Source organism: Plutella xylostella, chromosome 12, assembly GCF_932276165.1.
Source record: "Plutella xylostella chromosome 12, ilPluXylo3.1, whole genome shotgun sequence".
NCBI lineage: Eukaryota > Metazoa > Arthropoda > Insecta > Lepidoptera > Plutellidae > Plutella > Plutella xylostella.
The window spans coordinates 5,179,277-5,198,297 of record NC_063992.1 but is presented as its reverse complement, the minus strand read 5'-3'; the positions used below and the strand labels follow the sequence as shown (position 1 = coordinate 5,198,297).

At 43.8% G+C, this 19,021-nt stretch overlaps 4 protein-coding genes across 4 annotated transcripts; 2 read left to right on the top strand and 2 right to left on the bottom strand.

Moving 5' to 3' along the window:
- Positions 1–26: 26 nt before the first annotated feature.
- LOC119693919 (acylglycerol kinase, mitochondrial) lies at positions 27–1,685 on the bottom strand. Its single transcript, XM_038118896.2, has 3 exons — positions 1,507–1,685; positions 1,089–1,387; positions 27–887 (listed from the first exon to the last, which is right to left on the bottom strand). Exons 1-3 carry the CDS (start codon positions 1,614–1,616, stop codon positions 40–42), a joined length of 1,257 nt encoding a protein of 418 aa, XP_037974824.2. The 5' UTR covers positions 1,617–1,685; the 3' UTR covers positions 27–39.
- Positions 1,686–2,044: 359 nt separating this feature from the next.
- LOC119693935 (trypsin, alkaline B) lies at positions 2,045–3,587 on the top strand. Its single transcript, XM_048624377.1, has 4 exons — positions 2,045–2,197; positions 2,356–2,521; positions 2,801–3,056; positions 3,149–3,587. The coding sequence occupies exons 1-4, from the start codon at positions 2,143–2,145 to the stop codon at positions 3,473–3,475; spliced, it is 804 nt and encodes a 267-aa protein (XP_048480334.1). The 5' UTR covers positions 2,045–2,142; the 3' UTR covers positions 3,476–3,587.
- LOC119693982 (synaptic vesicle glycoprotein 2A) lies at positions 3,574–9,922 on the bottom strand. The gene is made up of 10 exons (XM_038119160.2): positions 9,450–9,922; positions 8,307–8,468; positions 7,727–7,889; positions 6,713–6,834; positions 6,146–6,384; positions 5,767–5,912; positions 5,215–5,323; positions 4,525–4,820; positions 4,002–4,129; positions 3,574–3,691 (listed from the first exon to the last, which is right to left on the bottom strand). The coding sequence occupies exons 1-10, from the start codon at positions 9,541–9,543 to the stop codon at positions 3,648–3,650; spliced, it is 1,503 nt and encodes a 500-aa protein (XP_037975088.2). The 5' UTR covers positions 9,544–9,922; the 3' UTR covers positions 3,574–3,647.
- A 2,976-nt stretch (positions 9,923–12,898) lies between these two features.
- LOC119691412 lies at positions 12,899–17,718 on the top strand. Its single transcript, XM_048624448.1, has 2 exons — positions 12,899–17,207; positions 17,618–17,718. The coding sequence occupies exons 1-2, from the start codon at positions 12,899–12,901 to the stop codon at positions 17,716–17,718; spliced, it is 4,410 nt and encodes a 1,469-aa protein (XP_048480405.1).
- Positions 17,719–19,021: the final 1,303 nt, after the last annotated feature.

The following is a 19,021-nucleotide window of genomic DNA, read 5'->3' as shown; positions in this document are numbered from 1 at the left end:
AGATAATGAAAGTAAAACATCATATGTGCAATAAATTTTCTAAATACTATTTAATTGATGGTTACAGAACAGTTTAACAATTTTAGGCAGTAATGTAATGCGGACTGGTTTTACATCAAACTCTTCTTTATCAATTTCAATGACCACACCATCTTTTGGGCTTTCAGGGATCAACTCAATGGTTCTGGCCTTAACAGTTTCATTTTCAGATTCATTACCTTTCAGCCGGCTCCAACCTTCAGATACAAACTCTGTGTATGAATACATATTTTTTCCCAATACAACTTTTAAAGCTGGCTGGTCAGGGTTATTTTCTATATTTGGTGTTCTAATTATGAATTCAGAACTTTTGAAACAGAGTTCTTGCACATTCAGACATTCTGGATTCAAAGGTCTTTCTTCCTCTTTTGCTACTTTGACATTGGCTGGCATGAAGAATGACCAATGGGTTTTAATTTCTGGCCTCTTTGGTATGCAGTTGCTGCATCCTGAACAAGGAGGTGTGTACTTGATGGTGCCCCTGCAGTCCCAGGTTAGTGACTCCTTGTAGCCATTGAAGAGGAATGAAGCATAATCTCTCAAAGAGCCCACAAACCAGTATTTGTCCTTCCTTGCTAGAGTGTCTCTAAATGCTCCCCACTCAACTGAAGATAATGCAAAAATGGGCCGATTTGGTGGTTCATTGTCTTGTGCTATTGGTTCTATTTTCATAGCATCTTTCAAAGTGGTGTTTCCTTTGACAATAGCCATTGAAGCATCAATGAGTTGTTTGACTCGGTCTACTCCATCACCACCAGGGAACAGAGTGTTTCCAAATGTATTTGTTCGACCCAGTGGCAGCACTCCTAAGGGAAACTGATTTGCACCATCATTTCTTCTGAGTAAACCTGAAATTTTACAATATTTACATCAATTATTACTATCTATTAGTATAATGGTAACTTTATATACATATGCACCCAAAAATCATTACATGTTAAGAACCCAGGAGGTATTGGATGGACCAAGGCACAAGCTTAAGATAAACTAACTATGCCTATGTAAGACAATAAACAATGGAATCATAATTGTATAATACATATATTTACCAGTAACAGTTTCTGAAAGAGTTCCATCTCCGCCAGCCACTATGATGGCTTCTGTACCACTGAGTGACTCCATGACGTCCTTCGCATTACCCTCGGCCGTGGTTTGAATGACGTTCAGTTGCAACCCGGCCAGCTGGAGGATTGGTTCACAATATGTCTCAAAGTCTTGTTTAGCATTCCGCTTGTTTGCCACAGGGTTCAGGATGACGGTGACCAGCATGGGGCTCTGGTCCATGGGGATGAGAGCGTCGCCGTACTTGGCCGCTTCCTTGCAGGCCGCCCGCATGAGAATGTTGATGCTGTTGATTTATGATGTTAAAGGTTATTAAATGGCTACTAATCACGGTATTATCATGAAAAATATATTTATCTAGAATGTAGGGCATCCACAGAAGTTGGTTATCATAGAAAAACTTACTCATATTTTTCTTTTGCTTTATTAACAGCGTAACCAACGACGACTGCGGCGAATGTGGACTTTTTCCAATTATTACGGATCGTTTTACTGATCATTACTATTCGCTCCATTATTATCGTCTTTCTTCTTTCAAATTCTCATCACAAGCAATTCATTTTAGAGATAAAATATTTGTTTTATTTAATTTGATTTTTAGGTTATAAATGGGATCAATCAGCTGTTTATCGGATATCTGTCACTGTCATTGTCATTACTAGTCTGTGGCGGTGACATAGACAATGGCACGACATACGATACGATTTCTCAATACTCAGAATAAAGATGGTAGGGCATCGATACCAAAAAACCTCTGCATATAGTAAGCTAGATAAGGGTATTAATTTACTATTTAGGGCCTAGGGCCTAAGCCTAAGGTAAATTCCTGGAACCTATTTAGGGATTGTTATTGGAAAAGTACCGTATACGTTAATAAAGTGTAGGTACATACAATCAAGGTAGATTCGAACCCAACATTATCTCTAAGGTATTGGCACCAGCTTAATTACTTAGATAAGCAGATAGGATACCTGTTACCTGCTATACCTACCATCTTTTCGTTATGTACTAAAGAAATTAGCTACATACTTTCATGTTAAAATGTGGTATTGGTGTGTATTAGTTTTGGCCTCAATTACTTCTAGTGCAGCGTTTGGTAAGATCTTATTTATTAGCTTATTTATTTTATTAGCCGAGAATAGCTATTGAAATAGAATTATTATCTATAGAATGCTGTACAAGAAGTGTAAGTATGTATTACTATAACTCATACAGCATTTGACTGACGAAACATGAATAGAAAATCCTCTAAAGTTTCCAGAAACTCTCAACGAATCGCAGGCGGAATGGAGACAACCATCGAGAAGTATAATTTCATGGCTAACCTCATGTTCTCCGAAGACTTCTCCATCTACGATCATCAGTGCGGAGGGGCTCTGGTCAACCCACGCACCGTCTTGAGTGCTGCCCAGTGTTTCATGTAGGTACCTTACTACGTATCCATAAATTAAGCATAAGTAGGTATTTTTATATTTTCTCTTTATCCGTGGGATGAGGAAGAACGAGGTCAGAATGTTTAGTTGAACCTGATGGTGCTGTAACGATGGTCGCAGCTGACGTAATGAATGCCTCAGCTAAACTAATTAGTTAGGTGAATATTATTAACCAAGTATATAGTTAGGTACCTAATAAATACTTACATCTAGTACTACTACCGACTAAAAAATTTAAAAGACTAATCTAACAATCTCAATTTCAGCGGTCTACCCGCCGCCAGATGGCGTGTGCGTCTCGGCAGCACGGCCATCAACTCCGGCGGGTCTCTGCACCAGGTCAGCCGCATCACCCCGCACCCACAGTTCAGCATCTTCACCGCCGACCATGACATAGCGGTCGTGAGGCTGGCGGACCAGGCGGTCTACTCGCCGAGCGTTGGAGCGGCTTTCATTGCGGCTAGTAGCCTGGAGATTGAAGATGGAACGAAAGTTACCGCCTTGGGTTGGGGTAATCTTTCGGTAAGTCGTTTACAAAATTCTACAGACTAACTAGCTAACTACTTTTTAGATATCTAATAACTAGTTGAAGCTATGCTGTTGCACTTTTGCAGAATGATGGAGACAAACCAACAACACTCCAAGAGGTGGAACTAGATGTCTTCAACCAAGAATCGTGCTACGAACTCTATGAGCTTTTAAAATCCCAACCAGACTTCCTGACCTGGCCTTCAGTCACTCCTCAAATGATGTGTATAGGAGTTACGGATGTTGGGGGTAAAAGCACCTGCGCTGGAGATACTGGAAGCCCCGTGATGTATGGGGATAATATTGTAGTTGGTGTGGCCTCGTGGGGCAACCAATGTGGTGATTCTGAATACCCTAGTGTGGTCACGAGGGTCTCTAACTACACTGATTGGGTAGTTGAGAATGCGGTATGAGCGGCAAAAGTGACGCCTGTGCGAAGATTTAATAATTAATAATGTAGATAGTTAAATGCATCTACGAATTTGGTAATTAAAATAAAAACAATAAGAAATAATTTATAATTTACTTAAGTTATATTTTTTCTTATTACTACTTATCACTAAATTAAATACTGATAAAGTTTCTTCACGTTTTTGATTTTGGTAGAAGGAACGTGAGGACTCCACAAACTGGAACAAATAAAGTGGTTGTTATTTTTCAATAAGTACTTATAGGTACTTAACTATTTAGATATAAAATAACGAGATTTGGGTCCGAACGAATAGTGCCTACACTTAGTTACAGTACAGTTTTATTTTTAAATGTAGGTCTGTAGGTACATCATTTTAAAACCACACGTACCTATAGGGAAAATTTAAAATCCCATGATATCAATATGGTATTATGGAACAACAATAGATATCAACGCCTCCGTTGCAACTTTTGTCTTCGTCAACAGCCACTAGCTAGATATCGCAATAATTCTATGCAAGTACGTACGTATCAATAACCCGCCAAAGCCGTAGAAGGTGGACTCGCAGGAGTTGTTGATGAGCAGGCCGGCCACGTTGGTGCCCACCGCCGAGCCCAGCCGGCCCAGCATCATGCCCAGGCTCACTGCCATACCTCTGCAAATGTACACGATTCATCAGTAATGGTTCTGATTTATTTCCACCAGAGATGTGCTATGACACATTCCTATGGATGCGTTTGATATGCACCAATAACATATTGGTCCAAATAGCATAGCATTGGTGGAGCGGTGGGAACTGATTTGTTTCACAGTTTCACATCATCACAGCATAGGCGGGGCACATCTCTGGTGGAAGGCACCCTCAAAAGTCTCAAAACTAGCGGTGTCAGAGGCGGAGGTTGACTGCACGTTGACGTCGCGTCGACGTCATCGACTGCTGCGCTGTCTAACCGGACATTATTAATATCATAAGTTGGATCGTATGATTCAATATCAAGAACTCATTCAGGTATTTTGTTCACACAAACAAAAGCATTAAAAAAATCTCACCTCAAATGCGTCGGGAAAATTTCCACCGCGTACGCGTTAACCGGCCCAATGCCCAGCCCAGTGATCTGCAGAGACATCAGCAGTATCGCGAACACGATGTCCTTCGTAATAAAGTTGATCAGAATCATGAAGCCACCAAAGGTGAAGTAGATGAAGACCAACAGCGGCTTCTTGCCGACCAGCTTGATGGTGAGGGACAGGCTGACGGTGATGACGGCGCAGGCCATGCCCGCGATCGCGTTGATCAGGAAGATCGACTTTTCTATGGTGTCGTTGCATTCGAGTTCGACGGTCGTCTGTGAAAGGATGGATGTGGTGTTATATTGCCGATATACCACCATCTCTTTTCCTAATACGTTCAAATGCTTTTTGATACCATTTTTATTAACTAAAAATAGGAAAAGTGCAGGGCCTAAACTCATAGTGTACCACCAGATGTCATTTTAAATTCGCTACCGTTTATGATGAGAGTAATTGTTTGAACGTTTGTACACCACCACGTACAGGCACAAGCGTAGCGTGGGGCACCGTTCGGGCTGACTATCTTTGGCAAGTAGCTGATAGCGGCTGGATGAGGAAGGTTGAGGATAGAGTATTGTGGCAGCGGCGCTCCTCGGATGAGGCCTGTAGAATATGTCAATCTGAGGATGTTATTGGCGGATTACAAATATGTAACAATTGGTGACTGACCGAGTTGAGCCGCAGCCGGATGATCTGGCACGCCGTCATGGGTTCCTCGGTGGTCTCCGTCAGCACGCGGTTCAGCACGTCCGGCACCCACATGTTGATGCCGTTCAGACTGAAAGTGGAATAGGTAAGTGAAAATGGAGTAATAATTGCCAACTAATGGAATAATTTTACGATCGATCACTTAGCTTGCGAATAGATTCGAACTGTTTAAATAGCTTCAATTAACTAATACTTCAATACTTCTACTTTTTCTTATGATTTCCACACGGAGCATGCACCATTGGCCAGCTTTAACCATGGGGGTAAGCGCAAGACCGTTTTTATTATTATCATCATCATCATCATTATCAGCCCGTATCTGCCCACTGCTGGGTATAAGCCTCTTCCCTATCACGCTTTCTTTTTCGGTCCTGTGCGAGTCTAGTCCAGTGTCTACCGGCCACCTTAACAATGTCATCAGACCATCGGGCCGGCGGTCTGCCTATTCCTCGTTTGGCAGTTATTGGCCACCACTCTTATAATACAGGAGTAAATACATTTGTGTGAACTCACGTGGCGAATATCCCAAAGAGCAGGAACCCGTTGAGGCACAGCCACTTGAGGTAGGGCGGCCGCAGCACCGGCAGCGTCTGCAGCTGCAGCGAGTTGAGGAACCCGGTCGACTTCTGCTGCGCGTCGGACATCTTCAGCCTTTTCACCTGTAGAGAACGAACAAATTTCAAGTTAAAGACCTTATGGGGCTATGAGTTTTTGTGCTGGAAACAGAGCGAGAAAGGTTGTCGAGTCCTAAGTAGGCGTAGGTACTTACTTACTTACTTAAACGTCTGTTATTAACCGTGTTTAGGTGTTCGTTTCAAGTGATAACAATGAATGCAATATGCCATTTTATATTCGGTACCAAGCAATTTTAGCACAATCAGTAGATGCTTACTGGATAATTATCCGGAGAAGTCCTCTTATTCTGCGCGTACATAGTCCTCAGAACTTCCAGGGCTTCATCGCCCTTCCCCTGGGAGACGAGGAACTTGGGGCTCTCGGGGCCGAAGTACATGCACACACCGCAGATGACGAAGGGAGTGGCATAGAGCATGCCGAGCAGTCTCCACGCGCGGAAATTGTATGAGCCGAAGTTTGCAGAGAAGTCTAGTGGTAGGACGCCGTAGGCCAACACTGAAATTAGGAAATAAGTACATGAACAGGATGTTGTGGTAAATCACTTACATTAGTAGTGAGTTACAAAAACAGATAAGTATCACTTCTTCACGGCCAGTTAAAATCATTATCGATCTAAAGTAGTGATGCTGTCAATAACCTAGTTTTACCGGTAACCCACGAATCAGGATACAACGGTAACATGACACCCAAACGGCTCAGAAAACCATTTGAATGCACAGTTTGTAAAATCCCTGAAACCTTTCTTATGGTTGCAATAACGCTAAATAAATGTTAAACGAAGATTAATGTTATTCATTCATATGTTAGCTAAAGCGGTCCTTACACGGCACGAGCGCGGCGCCGGTCATCTGCAGCGCGTTGGTGAGCGACAGCGCCAGGTCGCGGTGCCGCGGCGGCAGCACCTCGCCGATGAACGCGTACGGGACCGCCGACGGGGCCGCCAGGCTGCGACACATACATAGCATAGTCATTATTACACTAGTACCGAAACGCTTGTGAACTAGCCAAGCACTAATGTTTTTCACTGACACCTGATACGCTTAAGATTATCATAATATAATAATTAGGTACTACGATCAAGCACTCTCGGATTTCCGGGGTCCCTTCGGGAAGTCATGAGTAACCTAGGTCGTTTACTGGGTTTCTGGCGGGAGCTTGGGTGGATTAACAGGTAGTCACCCGATAGGTATTTCACGCAAAATGGCACACCTTAGAAGCTAAATGCGAAAAATCTGCTCGCCATGATATATGGTCTACTGCTGCAAAAACAAAGTACAAAACAACCATTATCAATTAAGTAACCAGTATCATTACCAATTATGGTCTCATCATCATCAGCTAAGGCATAGACTAATGCTAACTAAGGTGCAGTACAAACATCCCGTGTAGAATAGGCCTTTATTGTTGACGAATTTGACAAAGATTCATCACACCAACTAACATTATCATGTTAACTAATCTTTGTTGTAGCATTTTTTTGATATCTAGCATTAAGTACTTATTGAAATATCTTTAGTACACATATAATAATATGAAGTACGCACTTATATGCATATTTACAGAGCTATAAACCAAGCCTATATTTTTGCGAATATTATGTGATAACGGTAATCCAAATTATGAAACATTTTGCGGCAATGATAAATTACACATTGTTTAAGGAAGCATACATAGAATACATACTCGATACTCGTATGTTGTTTTATGTACAAATTCGGAGCAATAACTTTATATAAGTCAAACTGTTATTTTTCAGAATTTCCAAAAGAAAACTTTGTAATTTTAAAGTGGGAGCTTGCAATAAAACAGCAACTATCAAAGAAGAAGAAGCCCTCACCTGATATTAGCCAGCAGCTTGCACAGCGTGAAGGTCACGAGGTCAGGCATGAAGGCGGCCAGATAGCTGAAGAATCCCACGCTCAGGCACGACGCCACCAGCGTGGGACGCCGCCCCCACATGTCCACCACGTAGCCCCACGGGTACGACGTTATCACTATCACTGCGGGAATAAGCTGGGTTAGTGCAATTGTTTTTATTTGGGAATAGAAGTTCCTAAGCTAGAGCGTATAATGACGTGCGATATACCTCGCTCGGGTGTAAATTATATGCTACCGTTCCGAGAATTTAACCCACATGATCTTCTGGTCAACTTTCTGAACGACTTTTCCCGAATTTTCCCAATAAATGAGTAGGTAGGGTAAGGTTACGTATATTGGACCGGCTCTTTGATTGGACCAGTGAAGTATACCGATCTGAAATCTCCCGTACAAAGTTTGATCCTAACTACTACCTACTAAGTACATAGATATGGAATTTAAGAACAAAAAAAAATTGAAGCTTGCTAGCTACCGGTCGGTGGGCAGTATCAATTTAACAATAGCGGATTGGCGGTATGTAACGACCAGGGTATACTTACGGAAATACGGCAAGGAAGCGACAACGCCTCTCTGTGAATCCGTCATGTCCAGGTCGCACTTGGCCGCCGGGAGTACATAGGCGTAGCCGATCACCTCCATGATGGAGGATATCAGCATGAGGGCAAACAACAGACCGTACTTCACGTTGTATAGGCCTACACCTGCAAGTGGGTTGAGGTGAAGGAGAGGGTTTGTGGTTATAGTTCATTCAAACATTGACGGTTAGTAACCTCTAGAGACCCCGAGACCTCATACGAGGACATAATGAGTAGACCCACGACAGGGTTCAGACAAAACAGCAGTTTGCAGCCGCAGAAATCTTAGAGTTGAGAATTTTTTGGTCTCTGGGTCTTAGGAGGGTAAGTTAAATAATTTCAATTTTCTTCAGATGGATTACTTTTGAATTACGATTGAACGACTTTTTATAAGTATCAATTAATGCTAAAAGTGTTTTCGTAGATCTTGGTGGCGTTTTTGTAAAAAAGAAAATTGATGGATCGTGTGTCTAATATTACAAGTGGTGAGAGCCTCTTATAAATTGAGTCCCTGAGACGGGGTTTGGCGCCTGGGCGCAGAATATAATATAGGTACTTAAATACTTAATAACAACAGCGTGGCGAGGGCGCAATAGACCGAACGACTAAATAAGAGCTTTCCGGATTTAAATTCTATGCTTTTAATTAAAAATGCGAAGAAATAAAAAAGTGAATAATAATAAATGATAGATATATATTTAGATATAATATTATGTATGTAAGTATGTGTAAGTATTTCAACTCCCAAAAAGATTCCCTCACTTCATTACAAGGTGAATATCACCAAGTGCATAGTTTAAGATGGCTTTTACTTGAAATTCATCACCATCCATCGCATTTTAGATGTTATAAAGCATTTTTTTAAAGCTTTCTTTTCACGCCTCTTTTTGGGCAAAAAAACATTTTATTACTTTCAGAGATATGTAATGAAAAATATTGTTTTCTGTTATGATGTAAGTAGTCTAGATAGTATGGTGGAATGGTGGTGTGTAAATGACATTTTATATTTATTAAAGTTAGACGCATAAGTATTTTATTTTCAAAATATTCATAAGCAATTACTATAAGTAATAATAATAATAAGTAGGTAATAATTTTTCGACTTACCTGCTATATTTAGAGCATCGTCTAGATCAGTTTCAAACTTTTCACCTTTCTCAACACTTTCAGTCACAGTATTTATCTTCTCAATTTTTTTCATGATTGATATTTTTTGACTCGCAGTAAAAGTTCACACTTTTTATAATTTTTACGAACACAGAACGAACGAACACTTAGCTTAGAGCATTGATAAGCTGTTCTTATCGGTTAAATAATAACGTATTACTAAATAAGTATAGCTCTATTTATATCCCATCACTTTAAAAAATAATGATATTTAACTTTAGTAATACTGAAATACCCCGTTGTAAGACGACTACGCGACAATCATAAGATTGTTAGATCAATAAATACTTAGAGGTCTATTGTAGCCATCACGTCAAATTGCACTGACTCAATATAATTTTATAATGCATAAAACAGTATTATCTCTGTATGTATAAAGATGGAAGATAAATACGTAATGTAAATCTGTTATACCGCTTATTATCATGTAGGTATTCTGCTTAATTATTATCTAAGAACCGACGTCAGAATGTGTCGACTACTTGTTACGGATACTTAGTTTTAAGTTAGGTATATAAGTTAGGTAAATAAGTTAGGTATTAAGTTTTGATTTGTTAGTTATATTTTATTGATTTAATGCGATAGCAGACCGTGCAGAACATGCGGCGAAAACTGGGAATATGAAGGAGCTGTACAAGACTACCAAAGAACTGTGTACCAAAAAATGTTCAGGAGGGCAGAAACCGCTGAAAGATAAATGTGGTAATACTCTTACAACTACAGAAGCCCAACTATTAAGATGGAAAGAGCATTTTGAAGACATTTTCAAGACAGCGGTTTCCTCACAAACCAACTATGTAGACCAGCATTCTGAAAATCCCCTTGACATCAACACCAGCCCCCCGAGTTGCACCGAAATTCGCGCAGCTATAATAAGCTTAAAAAACGGTAAAGCCCCTGGTAATGACAACGTCCCCCCAGAAGTCCTAAAAGCCGACCTAGCAATGTCGTGTAACCTTTTGTTTCCCCTACTTAAAAGAATCTGGGAGTCAGAAGAAATACCGAGGGAATGGAAAGAGGGATACATTGTCAAAGTACCGAAAAAGGGAAGCATGTCAGACTGTAACAACTATCGGGGAATCAGCTTACTGCCGATGTGCTCCAAAATTCTAGCGAAAATCCTGCTACAGCGTATGGCGACGGTGATGGAACCAAAATTCAGAGATGAACAAGGAGGCTTCCGGGTAAACCGCTCCTGTACGGACCAAATAAATGTCTTGCGTATAGTGATTGAACAATGCAGAGAGATGCAAAACGAAGTCTATGCTCTGTTTGTAGATTTTGAAAAAGCGTTCGACACTATACAATGGGATACTATGTGGAAAGTACTTCGACAGAAGGGCGTACCAGGGAAAATTATAAATCTGGTCCGAAACTTGTATGTTGGCTCCACGTGCAGAGTGATACATCGTGGACAGCTGTCTGAAGCTATAAATGTATCTGCTGGAGTTAAACAGGGATGCCTTATGTCACCGTTCCTCTTTCTTGTCGTAATAGACGAAGTGATGCGCAGAGTGGTTAAAGATAAGGAAAGAGGCATACCTTGGCGCCCAAACCGTGACCTCGAAGACATTGATTATGCCGACGACCTATGCTTACTATCCGCAAGCCGGGAGGATCTACAGCAAAAGACCTTGGACTTAGTCACAATATCTGCCGAATATGGAATGCGTGTCAACGTGTATAAGACCAAAGATATGCGAATAAACACAGACGACATAGAACCCATTCAGATTAATGGCAAGAACATAGAACAAGTGGAAAAATTCTGCTATCTCGGTAGCATGATAGATCACAACGGAGGCACGGATATTGACGTCGAGGCGAGAATCAACAAGGCACGAGCAGTGTTCGGACAACTGAAGAACTTCTGGCGTTCCAAGAACATCAACCGTAACACCAAAATCAGGATCTTTAACTCCAACGTAAAAACTGTCCTCTTATACGGGTGCGAGACTTGGTTTGTGCGTAAAGATATTTCCCACAAGCTTCAAGTTTTTATAAACAAGTGCTTGCGACAAATTCTGGGAATATTTTGGCCACGAACCATCAGAAATGAAGACCTTTGGACTCTCACAAACCAGAGACCTACGCATTTAGAGATCCTCGATCGAAAATGGCGCTGGATAGGTCATTCGTTGCGGCAGGAGGACTCTCGCCTCACAAAGCAGGCCCTAGTGTTTGCCCCGCAAGGAAAAAGAAGGATAGGGCGCCCAAGAATCACTTGGATAAGGACATTAGCCCAGGAGATCAAGTCGATCAACATGAGCTGGCCAGAAGTTGTGGCTGCTGCCTCTGATCGTCAGAAGTGGAAAGCTGTAGTTGCGGCCCTATGCTCCACTAGGAGTTAAAGGACTTAAGAAGAAGAAGAAGAAGATTTTATTGATTATTGACTCAGTTTACCTACCATTATTGTTGTAATAAACGTTTAGGTACTGAAAATAAATATATGTATAATAAAGAAGTATTATTTTGAGTTTATGTTATGAAAGAATTCTTTATGTTATTGTTACGATTGTTACCTACTGTTTTATATTTTATTAAAAGGAATGTTTAGTTTTAAGAAGAACTATGTAATATTATGTTAATCTTTTTAACTCAATAAACTATGGTGCGGGGGCGCGCTGCCGCGCTAGCATATAAATGGGTGGTACGCCGTAAGCGGCACCTCACTTCGACTCCAGCCGCCCACGCAGCAACAACTGAAGAAATCGAGCATTTTCACTGAATAGGAATTACCCCTAATCCCTCTCAGTTAATGGTCCTACGACGTCGGATCCTGTTGAAAAAGGAACCTGTGAAGAAAGAAAATTGCTGCCTAAGCGTGGGTGGCTGGTTTTACCTACTGTTCCCGAACGAAGAGGGGTCAACGAGCACGGCACCTTGGGGGTCCCAGGGCGACTGTTGGAGGCTGTGCGGACCATTGGGTCAGCCTTCAGCGAGCTGCGGCCTTTTGAAGACACCAGGGGGGACCAGTGAAGCTCAACAACACTTACAAACGATTTTTGTTTCTACACGCGCTAGTCGCGGCTCGCGTTGTCACCTTGCGGTGTTAAACGACTCGTGAGTAAACGCCTTCGGGCGGGAGTGACGTACGGACGACGTTACCAGTTGCCTTTTTCAAGGCGACTGTACAGTTCGGCCGAGCCTGTCAAGGTGTGCGAATCCTAGCGGAGGCCCTCTCAGTAGGCACAGCTGACATTGCGGGACATTCCCCCCCGTAATTAGCACTCCGACTAGGCGTATCACCCTCTCACGGTCGGTACCTTACCTTTACCTATCCCGCACGATCCATTCTCCGCTAGAGTAACCCTCGAACGGAGCTGCTAGGGTGTTAGGGACCGTTAGGGCTGGAAGAGCGAAAATCCGAAGACTCCCCCGACTGCAAGATGAGTACTACACGTGAAACAAGAAGAAAAGCGCAAGTCAGAGAGAATGAGAAAAATACTGACGTTGAAAGCGCAGGAAGATTAAGGCCACAAGCGGCCGAAGAAAGAAGCATAATAAACGCACAAGTGAGAGAGAATAAGAACAATACTCACGTTGAATGTGCAAGGTCACAAGCGACCAAAGGCTCGACAAGTACCGAGCAAACTTCAAGCACGGAGCGGACGACAAGTACAGAGCAGACAACAAGTACAGAGCGAACAGCAAGTACAGAGCAATCTGCGAGCACCAAGCACACGTCTAGCACCGAGCGAACAGCGAGCACGAAACCGAGCACTCAAGCAAGGAGTGCGAGAGAGAAAGCGAATAGCACTAATATGCACGAAGTGAGACAGAGAGATTCTTCATTAGGTACGGTGGTTAACCGTGCGGTTAATAAGAAGCCGGGCTCCCGAGCATCTTCGTCATCTAGCAAGAAGCGTGCCTTTCTCGAGGCGCGTCTCGAGTTGGAGAAGCGAGAGAAAGAAAAAGCAGAGGCCGCCGCGGCACTAGCCAGAACGAGAATGGAGCTGATAGAACTGGAAGAGCGAGACTCAAGCGACCTGAGCGACATAGAGGGCAACGATGACCTAGTTTCTCAGTGGGTGCACAAGTCCATCCAGTCCAAGCCGGTCTCCGAGGCAGTACGCACGAATCATCATGAAGACTACTTCGAGCCACGGAGGAAGGAGCGGCAGAGTGACGCCGCCGTCCTTGCGAGCGCTATCGCAGACGCAATGAAAAGCGTGACTCGATCGGCGCCGACTACAGCGCCACGATACATAAACGAACTACACCGTTTCGACGGAAACCCCGGCGAATGGATTCCGTTCCGCGCCACATACGAAGATACCGAAAAATACTTCAGCGAATCAGAAAATATCGCTAGATTAAGAAAATCCCTGTTCGGTCAAGCACGAGACGCCGTGAAGTCACTATTATACACGAACGCACCGCCTCAAGAGATACTCAAGTCATTAGAGCGACGATTTGGAAAGCCACTGCATCTTATCAAAAGTGAGATAGCGGCGATCAACAGAATACCGCCTATGACTGCCGACATCAAGGGCATTGGCGTGTTTGCGAGTACCGTGGCCAACAGCGTGAACACTATCAAACAACTGAATAGAACGGACTACCTATACTCGAACGACGTGTCCGAGAGAATAATCGACAAAATGAATATGATGGTTAAATTCCGATGGTACGAATACTGGTCATTAAATGATCAGCAACCTATTTTATTGGCGCTATCGGCATTCTTAAATAGAACAGCGGACCAATTCGAAGCATATGATTGCACGCCGACTACCTACAAGTCATTTCAACCGAGGGAAGCATTCAAAGGAAAACCACGACGTAATATGGTACACGCAACTCGGGAAGAAAGCGAATACAGCGGCGACGAATCATCTACCTACTCATACAGCGAGGAAGAAGAAGACAGCGAAACAGAGATAGTAGCTACTGCCACCCACGAGACACTGAAGTGCAAACTATGCGGAAAAGACGGGCACACGTTAATTAAATGCCCTCAGTACGAGAAAGCAAGCACTCAAGAAAGATGGGAAATAGTGAAGAGAATCAAAGTATGTTTCCGCTGCCTGAGACAAAATCATCGTAGCCCGACCTGCCGGGCCAAGCCATGCGGCAAAGACAACTGTCCGGGACGACACCACGTGACACTGCACCGTGACAAACCGAAACCCGTCGAAAAAGATGACGCCAACAAGATCGTATCCGTGAACCACATAAGCGCGACGCGTGCATACCTAAAGATAGTTCCAGTGGAGATATCTGGACCACAGGGCACCACGAGAGTCACCGCACTGATGGATGAAGGATCAACCGTAACCCTCTTGTTAAACGAAGTCGCTGATAAAATCAGAGCGCAAGGACCCACCGAAGAGCTATCTATCGAAGGAGTGGGCGGCCGCCGCATGAAAAGCACCGATTCAATGCGTTTAAAATTACGCATAAAAGGCCAGTTCACACGCGAATATCACGATATGGACACCCTGACGATCGGACAACTGAACCTCGCCACACAAGCCGTCTATAAAGAAGACTTAGAAAACTGCCCACACTTGGCATGTATAGCGGATCAGCTGACATACGACCGAGAGCGGCCTAGTCTATTAATAGGACAGGACAACTGGCACTTAATCGTGTCTCGCGAGTTAAAGGCAGGAAAAACGACGAAACCTGTAGCCTCACTTACCAAGCTAGGGTGGGTGCTACACGGGTGTCATAGCCATGAAGCGAAACCGGTCAAGTTCGTGAACCACATACACAGTCAGAGCGAAGAAAAAATCGAAACGTTGATAAAGGAGCATTTCAGTCTCGATTCGTTAGGCATCTCGCCTAAACGACCGGCCAGCGACCCCGAGCAACGAGCACTTATGTTGTTAGACAAAACTACGAAACGTCTACCTGAGGGAAGGTTCGAATGCGGGCTGCTATGGCGCAAAGATGACGAAATCATGCCAAACAACAAGGAGAGCGCACTACGCCGACTGAAAGGCATCGAACGTAAAATGAAAAAGGATGAAGCATTCAAAATAAGCTACAAAAAACAAATAGACAACTTACTAGCAAGCGGATACGCCGAACCGGTCACAAGCGCACCCACTACGCCGAGAGCTTGGTATTTACCACATTTCGCCGTAGTACACCCACAGAAGAGCAAGATGCGACTGGTATTCGATGCAGCCGACCGATCACACGGCAAGAGCCTGAACGACGCATTATTAAGTGGGCCAGACTTGCTACAGTCCTTATTTGGCGTCTTGATACGCTTCAGAGAGGGACCTATAGCCGTCGCAGCCGACATAAAAGAAATGTTCCTCAGAGTAGCCATGCGAGAAGAGGACCGCGATAGTCTACGCTTTTTATGGCGCGAGAAAGAGACGGAAGAGCCACGAGAGTACCGTATGAAAGCACTCATATTCGGCGCGTCATCGTCCCCCTGCTCGGCGATATATGTGAAAAATAAGAACGCGAAAGAGTTCGAAAACACGCACCCAGAAGCCGTACGCGCCATTGAACGATGCCACTATATGGATGACTACCTACAGAGTTTCAAAACCGAAGCGGAGGCACAAAAAACCGCTCAAGAAGTAGATCAGATCCACAAACACGGCGGTTTCGAGTTACGCGGCTGGGCAAGCAACCGATCAACCGTTATACAACAATTACAGACGGTTAAACCCGAAGAACAGGTTAAAATCGGTCAAGACGGACAAACAGAGAAAACACTCGGAATGTTATGGAACATCGGTAAAGATACACTTCAATACACACTGAACTTGAGAAACACGCCCCGTGACGTCATCGATGGCACACGCCCGCCTACGAAGCGTCAAGTTACGAGCGCCGTCATGTCAGTGTTCGACCCGCTAAACATAGCCACGCCCGTCCTCATACAAGGCAAGAAGTTAATTCAACACTTGTGGCGTGAAGGAATTAGCTGGGATGAAGAGATACCCGAACGATACATAGCCGACTGGAAAGAATGGATACAAGGCCTAGAACAGCTGCAGAGCCTTCACATCCCTCGTTGCACATTTTCTTGTGACGAGGGGGAGATGCACACATTCGTAGACGCCAGCGAAACTACATATGCTGCGGCTACCTACTGGAGGACGACTCAAGATGGAATACCTACCGTGAGACTGGTCGCCGCAAAAGCACGCGTAGCGCCACTGAAAATAACTTCAATACCGAGACTAGAATTGCAAGCCGCGCTACTGGGCTGCCGACTAGCATCCAACGTAGAGAACGAAAATTCAGCAAAAGTCACGAGGAAATACTATTGGTCCGACTCACGAACAGTGTTAGCGTGGATAAAATCAGACCCGCGCACTTTCAAACCGTTCGTGGCACACAGACTGGCGGAAATCGAAGAGCTAAGCAAAACCACCGAATGGAGATGGGTGCCGACTAACGAAAACGTAGCCGATGACGCCACACGACGAGCGCCTCGAGAATTCGACCCCAATCACCGTTGGTTCAACGGCCCAGCCTTCCTGAAAAACCCACCGACTAAGTGGCCAGTGGACCGGAGCGAGCCCTCGCCCGTCCCAGCGGAAGAAAATAAAAAGACTGTCGCAGCGATAAAAGTCGTACATACAGAAATACCTAACCCACAGAGATTCTCCAAATGGACACGCTTACTGAGAGCCACTGCACGCCTATTACAGTGTGTCGACGTGTTCAAGCAACTCCTGAAACGTGAAAAGGTCACCGCAATCAAGCGCACCGTGAAAGACAGTACGTGGCGAAAATACGATAAAAAGAAACAATCACGCCCGTCACCGCTCACCGCGCCCGCGTTAACCCACCGTACCTACCTACCTATTCAGCCTGAATACCTACAATCGGCTGAAAATCTGCTCATAAAAACAGTGCAAAGAGAAAGCTTCAACAACGAAATAAAGTGCATAACAAATAACAAACCACTAGAAAAAGACTCTCGCTTGAAGCGATTATCACTGAAAATCGCTGAAGATATCCTGAAACTGGACACGAGAATATGTGCCGCCAACTGCATAAGTGACACATATAAACACCCCGTAGTGCTAGACGGAAGACACAGAATAACAAAGTTGCTCGTCGCTCATTACCACAGCAAGTTCAATCATGGCAACATTCACACCATAATGAATGAGATTCGCCAAAAGTATTACATAACTTCGCTCAGAGCTATAGTCAAGACCACCGCTCGAGAGTGCCAATGGTGCAGAACCCACAAAACTGCGCCACTGACGGCACCAATCGGTGATTTACCCGCTGAAAGGTTAACCCCGTACCAGCCGCCGTTCACATACACGGCCGTCGACTACTTCGGTCCGCTAACCATTACAGTGGGCCGAAAGACTGCCACCTCATTGACCGCCAACGACATGATACTCACACTAAGAAGATTCGCGGCGAGGCGAGGCATGTGCTCTGTACTCTACAGTGATAACGGCGGAAACTTCGTACGTGCAAACTCAGAACTGAAAACTGAATTCGAGAAACTGAAAGACCTAGCTGGCGAAAAAGGCATAAAGTGGAAATTCATACTGCCCGGAGCTCCTCATATGGGCGGTACGTGGGAACGATTGGTCCGCACAGTAAAAACCGCACTGTACGCGACCCTGAAAGAAAGACAACCACGTGAAGAAGTGTTACACACACTGTTATTAGAGGCTGAACATCTGGTTAACTCACGACCACTAACACCACCAAGCCTAGATCCAAATGAAGAAGAGAGCTTAACGCCTAACCACTTTTTAATTGGCCGATCGAACGGTTGTCCACGCATCGGCGATTTCGATGAAAACACCTTGATAGGTACACCCACGTGGAGAACAGTGCAATACCTTACTGACACGTTCTGGAACCGCTGGCTGAAAGAATACTTACCTACACTGTCACCGAGGCCGAACACTGAAAACCATCCTGAAAACCTGAAACCCGGTGACATTGTGTTGATAGTCGACTCGAACTTACCAAGAGGAGTCTGGCCTAGAGGCGAAATAATGACTATACACCCAGGCCCAGATGGCAGGACGAGAATCGTAGATGTCCGAACAGTTGCTGGAACGCTGAGAAGACCCATAACAAGACTCGTGAAGATCACCTGAAAAGGAAGTACCGTCTCATACGTGTGGTGCTCAGTACTCATCTTCGCACGAGGGGGAGAACTGTTACGGATACTTAGTTTTAAGTTAGGTATTAAGTTTTGATTTGTTAGTTATATTTTATTGATTATTGACTCAGTTTACCTACCATTATTGTTGTAATAAACGTTTAGGTACTGAAAATAAATATATGTATAATAAAGAAGTATTATTTTGAGTTTATGTTATGAAAGAATTCTTTATGTTATTGTTACGATTGTTACCTACTGTTTTATATTTTATTAAAAGGAATGTTTAGTTTTAAGAAGAACTATGTAATATTATGTTAAGCTTTTTAACTCAATAAACTATGGTGCGGGGGCGCGCTGCCGCGCTAGCATATAAATGGGTGGTACGCCGTAAGCGGCACCTCACTTCGACTCCAGCCGCCCACGCAGCAACAACTGAAGAAATCGAGCA

What these genes read in the sequence shown, in the direction of transcription:
- LOC119693919 (XM_038118896.2), bottom strand. Translation starts at nt 1,616, where the DNA reads ATGGAGCGAATAGTAATGATCAGTAAAACGATCCGTAATAATTGGAAA. An exon ending in AAAGCAAAAGAAAAATATGA is followed by an intron (nt 1,388 to 1,506) that starts GTAAGTTTTTCT and finishes ATAAATCAACAG; the next exon opens with CATCAACATTCTCATGCGGG. An exon ending in TCTTTCAGAAACTGTTACTG is followed by an intron (nt 888 to 1,088) that starts GTAAATATATGT and finishes GTAAAATTTCAG; the next exon opens with GTTTACTCAGAAGAAATGAT.
- LOC119693935 (XM_048624377.1), top strand. Translation starts at nt 2,143, where the DNA reads ATGTGGTATTGGTGTGTATTAGTTTTGGCCTCAATTACTTCTAGTGCA. An exon ending in AGTGCTGCCCAGTGTTTCAT is followed by an intron (nt 2,522 to 2,800) that starts GTAGGTACCTTA and finishes TCTCAATTTCAG; the next exon opens with CGGTCTACCCGCCGCCAGAT. An exon ending in TGGGTTGGGGTAATCTTTCG is followed by an intron (nt 3,057 to 3,148) that starts GTAAGTCGTTTA and finishes GCACTTTTGCAG; the next exon opens with AATGATGGAGACAAACCAAC.
- LOC119693982 (XM_038119160.2), bottom strand. Translation starts at nt 9,543, where the DNA reads ATGAAAAAAATTGAGAAGATAAATACTGTGACTGAAAGTGTTGAGAAA. An exon ending in AAGCTGCTGGCTAATATCAG is followed by an intron (nt 6,835 to 7,726) that starts GTGAGGGCTTCT and finishes TATGTGTCGCAG; the next exon opens with CCTGGCGGCCCCGTCGGCGG. An exon ending in CTTCTCCGGATAATTATCCA is followed by an intron (nt 5,913 to 6,145) that starts GTAAGCATCTAC and finishes CGTTCTCTACAG; the next exon opens with GTGAAAAGGCTGAAGATGTC.
- LOC119691412 (XM_048624448.1), top strand. Translation starts at nt 12,899, where the DNA reads ATGAGTACTACACGTGAAACAAGAAGAAAAGCGCAAGTCAGAGAGAAT. An exon ending in CAAGCGCACCGTGAAAGACA is followed by an intron (nt 17,208 to 17,617) that starts GTACGTGGCGAA and finishes ATTCGCCAAAAG; the next exon opens with TATTACATAACTTCGCTCAG.